This window comes from Astatotilapia calliptera, chromosome 5 (genome assembly GCF_900246225.1).
Source record: "Astatotilapia calliptera chromosome 5, fAstCal1.2, whole genome shotgun sequence".
NCBI lineage: Eukaryota > Metazoa > Chordata > Actinopteri > Cichliformes > Cichlidae > Astatotilapia > Astatotilapia calliptera.
The window spans coordinates 5,148,572-5,160,187 of NC_039306.1; the positions used below are offsets into that span (position 1 = coordinate 5,148,572).

General features: G+C 42.2%; 1 protein-coding gene across 3 annotated transcripts in view; it reads right to left on the reverse strand.

Annotated features, from left to right (window-relative positions):
* Positions 1–11,070, reverse strand: part of ppp1r16b (protein phosphatase 1, regulatory subunit 16B) — an 85,922-nt gene extending 74,852 nt beyond the window's left edge. For 2 of the 3 annotated variants that reach the window (XM_026166819.1, XM_026166817.1), the window contains exons 1-2: positions 10,927–11,070; positions 1,182–1,596 (exon numbers count right to left, since the gene is read on the reverse strand). In XM_026166819.1, coding sequence (XP_026022604.1) covers positions 1,182–1,449 — 268 coding nt within the window. In that variant the 5' untranslated portion in view covers positions 1,450–1,596; positions 10,927–11,070. Of the gene's footprint in view, positions 1–1,181; positions 1,597–7,794; positions 8,324–10,926 lie in introns of those variants that run through there. The other variant, XM_026166818.1, reaches the window with a different exon arrangement.
* Between the last annotated feature and the right edge of the window lie 546 nt (positions 11,071–11,616).

Here is an 11,616-nt window from a genome sequence, read left to right on the forward strand (position 1 = left end):
CAGGGCCAGCAGTTTGCAATAAAAGCCCCGAAATGATGCTCAAACCATTTCTCACATCACGCACAACAATGAAACCAGCAACAAAAACATCAAAGATTTTCTTTTTCAGTTTTACCCAATTAAGTAACTTCCTTTTGCTTACACCAAAGTTTAATTTCGGCTACACGCCGTGATAAAATCCAGCAGACCCCTGTAGACATCACAAGACTTCTAGTGTCTCACACTCCAGCTGGAGCTTAGACGTGCCAGTGAACAGTCCACGTGTGTGTACAGGCACAGCAGAGTAGCTTCAGCCTTGTAAAAATTATTGTGAAAATACATCAGCCTTGAGAGGGATGTCCTATCTGTGAAGACAGCTTGCATGAGCAAAGAATATACAGTAGCACTGCTGTGGGCTGCATTTGTGACGATTAAAAAAAACAAATAAATAAAACAAACTTCAATCCAATTTCAAGTTACAGTGACGTTAAATTAGACGCAAAATCTAAGCGATAGCAGCCTGTTATCATCCCTGCATCGCCGACACACTGTTAGCACAGCCACAGCAACACGGGGCTGCCGGTACTGGAGGAAAACAATTATTATCTCCAAATAGGGGGGCCCCATCCGTAGAAATTTTAATTAAAAGACTGGCAGAGTTTCATCTCAGTGTGACAACTCCATTATTTCTCAATGATAAAACAGTCTCCTAGCAGAACAAATTCAATTGGAATGGAGTGACTTCCACTGGCGGTTTAAGTGGGCAGGCCAAGCTAATCGTTTTCCTGACCTTGGCATTTTGATATCCAGGGGAAGTAGTGTGGTGAGGCCGAAATTAGCGTCATTATTCAAACGCGGTGTCGAGGGTAAGTCTGAGCTCAGTTGAGCAAAACTTTATTTAAACTATTTATTTTTGAAACAAGGAATACTAAAGTTCAACAAATAAATTAAAAGGGCAACGCCGGCCTCTGTGCAGCCTGTTCATCCTCCTGTCGTCTCGCAAGCAACAAAGAAATAACCCCAGCTCTACTCACCCTGCCCCACATCCATAAATAATACCTTTATTTCATCGCTAAATCAAAATATTTAGGATACTTGATGTAATGAATCCAAACTAGTTGTAATTAGGCAAGCAGAAATAAATAAGCCACCCTTTTGTTTTCTGATCTGCACGTATCATTAATATGCTGTACTGGTCTTACCTTCATCTGGATCATTCCTGGCCGAAGCCTCCAGGAGCGCCACGCTGGCGGAAAACGACACATGTTTCTTGGGCTCTGATTGCTGGAGGCTGTTAGCAATGCGTCCCTTCTTGTCGGCCTTTCGCTTCTTGTTTTGCATCTCCTTCTCATACACAGCCCATCTCTTCAGCTGCTGGGTGCGCCGCTTCTGGGCCGCCCGCAGTCTCTCCAGACTGGGCACCTTGTCCAGCTGCTGCAGCTCTTGGATCAGCTCCAGGTGGTTGGCCATGGTGCCAGGTTGGGGTGGGGTGGACAGCAACACTGGGCGATGGTAAAGGGGTGAACTGGAAGAGAAGTAGGATTCTAGCGAGGGCTGCACCTCCGGCCGTGGCCTCCTCCCACGATCGTTATCATCCTTTCAGCGGCAGTGAACGACCTGGAAGAAGAGACGGAGGGAAAAGCTGAGCCACAAAATGCCAGCTATAAACTTTTTATCATCTGGAACTTTAATACACCAGTAAATAAAACGTGAAAGTTGTTTGATGCTTGTTATTCAAGCCGACTCTGGACTTTAAAGTTGTAAAAGCTCTACATTGCAGAGTCTATTGGGACACACTGACATTTAAAAGAAGTGCTGGTCTGACACACCACAGCAAAGTGCACAGAGCTGCATTCTGGTGTCCTAGTTAAACAGACCCCAGAACAAGCTACCAGTTAACAAGGCACCGAACCACCGTTTGAGTCTACTTTCTTTTGTCTGTTGTGAACAAATATGAAATCAATATTTTGTTCATGACCGCTTCACTTCTTTCACCAACTTGCATATTTTCACTTAAGAGAGAATCAAGAGCAAGAATGAGAGGTCACGGTTTCAATGTTTAACTGAACTGCATGGGTCATAGTCTTGGTGATCCACTTGCTTTGTGAGCTGTTAACGGGTTTTTCTACCATCCTCCATCAAGGCAAACCGCTTCCTGAACACTACAAGCAAGCGCCAGCACAATGAGAGAGAAAAAAAGCACCGGAGCAGCGAGTTGACGTGGGGACTTTTCATGTCAGCGCTGCATTTGTGTAAACATGAATAAAATGCATCTCTCCTTTTCTCTCTGACAATTGACAGCAGCACCGTGAGTGAATCAGCAAAAGCCCATTTTTCAGTTTCTCGTAATTTTTGTGGACATGCAGAAAAAACAGCTAACTGTGTGGTGAAACCTAAAGAGGAGACAACTTACTTTGGTCATTGTATAAAGATCAGCAGCTGCAAAAAGTTAAGCTGAGTAAATAAAGAATAAACATGCAGGAACAGTAAGTGGAAAGTGCAGTGATTGAGTTTTGTCAGGCTACTTCCTTTGAACAGCACTCACAACAATGTACGGACGTTTTAACGCCACGGCCAGAAAAACTTCTCATCAAGTCCGGCAGGATTATCACGCGATCGTTGATCATTTGTCACACAAACACACGCACACCAAAAACAAACAACACTAAGTAAATAGCTTGAAACGTCAACATCTGCATGCTGGATGCATGACACATGCTGGCTTCTTTTCAGTTACTTACCATCACGTAACCACTGATAAGCATTTCCCTGTGCCCGCAGCTGTTCACCAGTGAAACCTGTGCAGTCTGGCTGCATCCCCTGATGAAAGGCTCCACAATGCAAATCGCTGCTTTATGTATTCAGCCTCCACCAACCTCGTTCTACATTTCCTCTGCAGCACCAAAGTGCTAAAAACACGGACAGGAAGCAAGGAGCACAATCACTTCCTACAGCATCACTTTCAGTCGCCAGCTTACCAGCACAGCGCGTCTGTCTCCGCTTGGCTCAACAGAAGTTTTCCGTTAACATTCTCAAGTGGCAGCCAAGTGAGCGGTGCAAAAATGTCATCACAGCACACAAATGAAACGAAACCTTGACACACCGTTGACTCTTAGGTGCATAAGAGTTTCCAGCACAAAGATGTGAGCGGGTTCTCACAGCTTCTCACTCAAAACCGACGAGATGGAGACAACGGGCCGTGATAGTAAATACTTAGTAAAGAATGTGTCATCACTCAAAGGTCGATGCAGGAGGATTAGCTGCAGGGTCTCAGATTATTCTGCAGGAATTTAAAATCGAAGCTGTCGGCAGTTCTTGCACCAGAGGTCGTTTAGGAAACTGACAGTGAACGCAGAATTCCTGTCTCAGTTTCACTTGTTGGTTTTTAAGATGGTCTGTATACTGTTAAGTATACATTAGTGCTACACAGATATGCAATGCACAAATACATGAAAAAACTACACACTTCATTAGAAGAATTATTAATGTTTTGCCTGTGAGCATACTCTGACAGACTACTACTTACTCCCACCGTACTGTGATAGTATCAACTCGGTGCATAAATACTGTGTGATATTGTTTGTTCTGTCAGAAGCATCTGTTCCTGCTCCTCCTCAAGGAGGCCCATGCATTCAAGTAAGGACATGAAACACACCGTGAAGCTCATCCCGAGGCCTATCACTGCTAACACAGGAAATGCACCATGCTGGGTAATAAGGACACCGCTTGGATGATGTGGAAGGTTACAGACAAGGGTTATAAACAATGTCACACACAGCAGCGCGCCTACACAACTTCATCTGCGATGAGTTTTATTTTTATATGTAGAAAGTGTAAACGACCTGCAGACTTGACTGTTTTGCTCGTATTATACTTTATATATTTAGCAAAGAGCATTAAAGTTTTTACTGTCCTATTTTATCGGCGAAATGAAAGTTTGCACAGCTGAACTGCAGCCAGAGAGACAGCCGCCCGTTTCTGGTTTATAGGGGCTGATTTTAGCGAACGAGCTGATGAGATAATAAACTCACACACGCACACGCCCTCGCAACACTGCTGCTCGGTTACAAAAGGAGCAAAAGATTTCTGATCATCCGCGAAAGTGGATATTGCACCTGCAATCGTGCCACGTCCAAAGTCACTTAAATTGCCTCTCTTCCCCGTTCCGATGCTCGGCTTGAACTCCAACAGCTCGTCTCTACTGTTTCTAAACGTACTGAGGTGTTGGCCTGTGCTGGACGGTGATTCGATATCTGCATTAGAAAGCACTTCAACAGATGTACCTAATAAAGTGGCCAGTTAATGTACAAATCATGGGAAATGAGTGTGAGATTTGGGATTTAACTCTAAAACCACGAGTTTTCAAATGAAGCAGATGAAGGAAATGTCGATTAATAAAATGGGCCTAAAACCTCTTTTAAAAAAAATGTATGAAGCCGTTTTATTTTACAACATATTGGATTTTACAATGTTAAAGTTTCCTCTGAGGTACAGTGAATGAGCCCATCCAGATCAAAATGGGCTTTATTAGCCTGAGAGTACAGTATTGCAGTATCATACAGATTCCTAGATGTAGTGCTGGGCGATATGGAAAAAATATTTATCACGATACGAATTATTTTATATCACAATAATGATATGTATCACGATATACCACCTGACCTGTGGTCATCTAGAAAGTATGCAGTCTGTAAACAGCAAGTGCCGAGGGTGCAGTCTTTGTTTTGAGTTACCGTAAAGTATGTCGCAAATCCGGGTGCACGTACAGCAGCACCAGGTCGCAAACCACAAGACGGAATTTCTTTGTGAAAAATATAATTTTTTATACTTTATTTTCTCTTGCATAAAGTTAAGAGCATGTACAGTGATAAGACAACACTAATATATTTGCCACAGGCTATTTAACCCTTTAAGACCTACCATAGAACCAAGGCCGCCAGAGCTTATCTTTATGCTTTTACATGCTGTAGTGCCATTTGTGGGAGCATTTCAAGTTTCCATATATCAATACAACCGTTATAGCCGAAATTTTAATAATATGTATGCATTAAGTCCATAGTAACTACATAAATTGCAAAAAATTGTAGTGCAATAAACTACAAAAAAAATTGAAAATAGTTTGTTTTTTGCATATATTTCTAGTTAGAAAAATTTAAGAGGCTTATCCCTCAAAACTGTAAATACAAAAAGGTTGCACAAAATAATTTCCAACCACGAGAAATTTATTTTGAGTGTCTTCATAGTTTTATTTTTGAGATACACTAATTTTTATATAATACAGGAAAAATGAAAATAAATATTATAATGCATCAAAATAAACTATTTCCAACAGTGTAATTTGAGTTCTAAGCATCCCAGAAACGATACAGAAAAGCATAAAGTCAAACATGACTTTTAAAAACACCAACATAGGCTTATAAGGCCCTTTCGCGAAAATGACGTCACTTCCGGCTTCGGGCAGGTAATGGCGGACATGCGATAGTTCGCGCTGACGTATATGTCAACGTAGGAAGTGTTATTGAACATAGGCAAAGCGTGTTTCTGGAATATTCTCTTTTAGTTGCTGCAAGTGCTTCTTAAGCAATTTTTGCAAAGCTATATGTGGAAGGAAACCGTGACCTAGGGCATTCAGGGCTAATGGCATTAGATGTAAGTACAACTCCTCCGGTTTCACATGCAAAAAAAAAAAAAATGATTGCGCTACCTTACGTGGTTCCAGTTCTACAAGGATTTAAAAATAGTTAGGTAAAACGGAGTGTGCCTGCTCCGACCGGTTGTAAAGGGTTAATTATATATTTTATGTAATAATTTATATAATTTGGGTTAGAAACGATAGAAGACAAATGGCACGATAGACACTTTTCTATCGTCCATACGATATATATCATCATATCGCCCAGCACTACCTGGATGCATTTATTTGCTATATTGCATTTTGTATCTAGAAAGTAAATAATATTTAAATCGAGCCTGAGTTCCTTATACAGGAAGGAACAGCTCAACCCTGTCTTCAGAGTGAGGAATACAGCATCTCAAACACCTCCACCACCGAAGTTGGGTTTTTGGTAGCATTTGCCTGTTTGCATTTCATTCAGCAATTTGAATACATGTTCAGTGTTCCTGAATAAGTATATATTTCTTTTGGTGGAGACTTGTGCTCTCAGAGTGCTTCTTGTTTAAAACTGGTAACGGATCAGTGCTCCGTATCTGCAAATATTTAGAGCTAAGGTATCTGTATCGGATCGGAACAGGATCTGTTAGCGTAGATAAATGCATGTGTCACTCAGGTTAATGCATATTTGTGCATGCTAAGCAGCATCATCTTGTCAGCTTCTCAAAGGCATAAATTTAACTTTAAGAATTCATTAAATTTGAAATATGAATTTGAAATACACTTTTCTGTTAAAGAGAACAGTTTGTCTGCAGTCTGCAGGAGGAAAATGAAACCTTTTCCAGGAAACAGGCAAACAGCTCTAAAAATCAACACCTCCAAAACCAAGGTGTTGTGCACCCATCAGTTAAAAGTGGTCCTCTGTGCTATGTCAAGGCCCTGCCTACCTTCACAGCCTTGTCAGCGAGAACAATTCAGCACAAAATGACAGCAGTGCAAGCCCTGGCAAGGCATGCAGAGCATTTGCAACACTCCAGCCCACACAGCTGCTGAACACAGGTCAGACTTTATAACAGCTTTGTCAAACCGGATATCCTTTACGGCTCAGAATACCGACACCCGGTAAAAGGTAAACTGCTCTAAGATGGACACCACCTGGAAAAATGCTAGCAAAACCACCCCAAAACAACATGGCAGTTTGTGGTCACTGAGCAAGTCTCTGCTTTTTATGTTCTACAGTAGACAATTTATTTTCTTTTTAGGACCTGGGGGCAAAAATCTAATCTACTTTAACTTTTAATTTCTTCTTTCAACAGTTCCAAACAGGTTTCCACTGTCTAATAATTGACTTTCTTTGATTGGTGTTCAGACAGCAGTGTTTCTGTGGGAGTGGATATTTAGTCTCAGCTCCAACTGACCCCATGCTCTCTCCCTTTCGCTGCGATTTGTCAGGGCAGCAGCCAAAGTGAATTAACTTCAGAAGGGATGTGTGACAAACACAGAGCGTCCACTGTTTTCCTTAGCTGTCTTTGATGCTCAATGGCATTAGTGCAGGAAATATGAAACCCAGGAGCTACTGTTGATCAAGTTAGAGGAATCAGAGCAGAGGTAATGATGTTACACGCGCACACAGACACACACACCAAGTGATAGAAAAGACAGGAAGATAGAAACCTACCCAACTGTTGATGAGAGATATGTTAAACTTTATGTTACTTCACATGTAGTTTAACACATATGTATATATATCTGTTGTAAAGTTTTAGTTCTTCCTCTTGTTTAACAGAACTGATTTGTCCAGATTGTGCCACAGAATAAACACGTATATTGCATCTCTTTTTCTTTTAAATAAGAATCTGAATTCTGGCCTGTTGGTTGGACGAAACCAAACATTTTACTACATTATGTCAGAATTTGGAAAATTGTGACGGGCATTTTTTATTCTTGCATGATCAATCAAAATAGGTCATGTGTAAGCTCAAAGCAGATAATAAACCGAGGTCTCACTATGAACGCGGGACCTTCTGCTTCACATCTTACTCTGCTCTTCTGACCAGTGAGCATAGTGTTTGCATTGGTATATTTTGGCTTGTTGGATTTTCCCTGCCTTACAAGAAACCATAGCAAAGTTTACAAAATCACCTACAGATTTAGAGCAGAGCAAACAAATTAGAGGTCTGAAAGTGCACTTAAAGCAAATTTACCTGACCAGCATTCCTTCCCTGGTGATTTATACCCAACCGCAAAATAAAAGCATTCACACTCAAGCCCACTTTCAAGTCAACCTGAAGACAGCAACAAAAATCAACAAATCTACACCTTAGGAGACGGCTGTGGACTTTGAGGACCTCTAAGTAGGCTTGATAGCTGCCCTGCGATTTGCCTGTCTTAGTATTAAGACCACAGATTAGCAGTCAGTGCCTGCTCCTAGCTGTAATCAGAGCGCTGATCTACTATAATCGCTTATCCATAGTAAGAAAGCGCACTGGTTTGGGGTGCAGCTCAGATAAGACCTGTTTAGCAGCAAGCAGCTGAGAAACAGATTTCCAATTTATACAAAGAAACACAAGTTTTATTTCACGCTTCTGCTGACCCGCTTTGATGCCCCGTTTCACTGCAGGCCCTATTTAAGTATCAAGCGAGGCCAGTGTTTCAGCATCCCTCCAGGGCTGTTTCTGTTTCAATATTTTATGAGCAACAGTCAAATCACTGTGTTGGAATAATTAAACATCAGTTAGGGCACAAAGCTGCAGAGAATATATGGAGGCAGCTCTTCAGTGAGGAGGGAGTAGTGAAGCATAGCAATGGGGCTCCTTAGAGATCAGAGACGACTCACTCAGACACTCACAGGAATATAATTTTGCCATTACTCTGTATAACTGCTGTTGGTAATGTGGACGAGTGCCATGTTAATGTGCCTGTGTGGGTTTGTGTGTGAGCTAAACAATAACGGCAGGCAGACGTCGCAATATTACGCTTGAATGTGGCATCTGTTACCGCGCATAACTTCACAGAGAGAAATTCATTATCAGCACAGTTTCGATTTCGATCTAATCCAACATAGAGGCAGTTTGCAGTTACAGTACATTTACAAGGCTTCAACATTTTCTGGGGATTTCACTGTATTTTCCAGTTTATTTTATCCCTAATAGTTGTCAGTTGCTTGTTTTTCACAGCTAAAGTTTAACTTTTACACTAAAATCAGTTCACAGCCACATCTTACATGTTTCAAAGATATAGACTTTACATCTTAGCGCTTCGCTTAAAGTTCAACCAGTTTAACCTTTGACCTTGTTAATGTGTGATCTATTAATCAGCAGCTGATGGGATGACAGTCGCTGTTACCTGAAATAACAACAGCTGGGGGTTGAATTTATCTGTTCGATTGATTATCGGCATTATTACTCAAAACAGTGTGGCCAAATTTGCATTAAAGGCACAGCTTGCCCCCAATTTAGAAGTGATAAACTTTTGGAGTCGCCTCATATATTCACAAATACAAACTTTTTTCTTCATGAAAATTTTGCAAACTAATCTGGATCCAGATATCCTTTCGAATCCAGCAACAAAACTTTGCAGAGGAATGCCGTCTAACTGCTCTTTATTTCTGATCCCTCCTGGGGCCTCCCTGCTACCTGTCACACAAGGGTTGCACCCTCAAGTTTATTATATTTCTATCTGCATCGCAGAGTGAGCTCAGCTGGTACAGTTGACCTCTGGTAGTCAGTGGTTATCTAGTTAAGCACCAACTTGCACAGTATATTTAGCAGCAGCACAATCCGGACTCCTGTTTGTGATGCACACCTGCAGGAGTCCAAGATTTGGGTATTGATGTTTCGCGTGTACAGACACGCTTCGTCGCTCTTGTGTTGTCGCATGCATGTACAGCAGAGTGAACCGTCACTCCCCAACATAAGCCAACAGCCAGTGCAGATGCTGAGAGGAACAGCAGGCGGAAAGCGTTCGGGATGTCTCCACACATCAAAGATTTAAAGGTAACACAGCCAGGCAAGAAGCCCACCTGTCTTAGCAACGGGTACACCTGGCACAAAACGAGATGAATGCTGCTGATGATGTTTGGTGCACATCTCTGGAAGCAGCACATTAGGACACTACTGATGTCATCACAGCACTGGGAGGGTCAAACAGATGTTTAATGTGGCCTGATGTGCATTGTAGCCAGCACAGAACGGGTTGTGGTCATGAAATAAAAATAGCAGCCATTTTCAAACGTTTTAGTCACTTATGTTAGAAAAAAAAAAAAAAAGCCAACATATTTGCCAGTTAAAGCTGCTTACATGAGAATTTCAAGCTCTTTTCTGTCTGAGGTCATTGTGAAGTGAATCTCTTTAGACTGTTGGACTGTTGGATGAATTTAGGGATTTGGGGGTGTGGGCGGGTGTATTATGACATGATAAAGGCAGTATTTAGGGGAGTATAAGCTAATGCTTAAACCCTGGTTGAATATATTTGACCAAATCCTTTAATGGATAAAGTGATTATCAAACAAATCAGCAATGAAAAGTACTGTTAGTGATTTTAATGGCTGATTTTGGCATTTGCTGGTTATTCTGCAGGATTTTGCACTGGTGATGGACAAAAAGGGGCAGTTTGCACATTTAATATAACATTTAGGGTCATTTTTAAGTACATCTTTATTATACTCATACATATAAGGGTTACACATTAGACTAATCATTTCAAATCACATAAAGGGGAGGAATAAGTGAGCATGCTACAGTAACAATAAAGCGGAAACTGTATGAGTGCACATACGAAAATGTCCTATATAAAAGTTAAGACGAAGACTCTGCTCGTCGGCACGTAAAGCCTGAACATCGGTCCTTTCAGCCTGGATTGTGGGAGTCTCAAACTCACAAAGTAAATGCAAAATAAACATCTGCAGCTTCGCCCGCTGCAAACAGTCCCGGTGTCCCAGCAGCAGGCAGCCAGCACTCCCGGACTAAAGGAGGGGGAAGACCCATGTGTGTCACCGCAGCGCTGTTATACCAACATCCATGAGGAGATGTTAAAGCCGCTCAACCCGTGTTGTTGTGTTTACTGGCGCCAGCAGCGGAAACGACGCTTTTCACCGGTTTAATTACAGCTCAGTAAGGCGTCTGGTGACCCGCTAAAGGCGGTAAAGTGCGCTAGCTCGGAGTGCTCCAACAGTAGCCGGACATGCCTCTCCTCCTGCCTGTCTACTGCCCCCTTTTCCTCCACGGGGGGAAAAAAATTCCCTTCTTCCATCTTCTGGTTTAGTCTCAAGCGGTCCACGGCAAACACACCCGAAATTAGAAAGAGAGCTGGCAACATGTGTGGATGTTTGCACTCACCTCAGTCCGGGGTGTTCACACTGAGCAGAGGGTCCACTGTGGTATCCAGGAGGTTTAAAGTTGTCCCGTTAGTAAAGAGACAGCAGCTGGTGTGAGGAGCTCAGAGTGTGTGTGTCTCTGTTTGTGTGTGTGTGAGTCTGCAGAGTCCCTCTCTCTCTCTCTCTCTCTGTGCTTCAACACCAAGTCACTCCTTGAGGGCGGCGCTAAGAAGGAGGCGGAGACTGATGGAGCCACGGTGGATGGCAGTGGTGCACAGAGTGGTGGCCCGCGGAGGCACCCTTTCACATACATTACGGGTTTTCTCCATTGCTTTGGTGCAAATGTCACTGCAGGACCAGTTAAAGGGTTTTTCACATGTGTGCAACTATGCAAGGGCAGTCAATCAGGGGCGTTTTCAGGATTTTCTAAATGGGGTGGCACAGGAGGGGACCATGAAGACAGCTGAAAGGGGGGGAAGGGCGCATGAAACCAAAATGTTGGGTCAGTAATATTTGATAAGTGTAGATAACTGCTGTAAAAACCACAAATTCTCAAGATCTTCCACAGCCCAGCGTCCTATAGCAGATTTATTATGTGAAAAGTGGAGCTGTAAAAGAATTTAAACATAACCTTGTGATGAACAGTTTTATAAATAATAGATTTATTTACTTCTTTAAAGGTTATAATCCTATTTAAATAGCTTAATAGTTC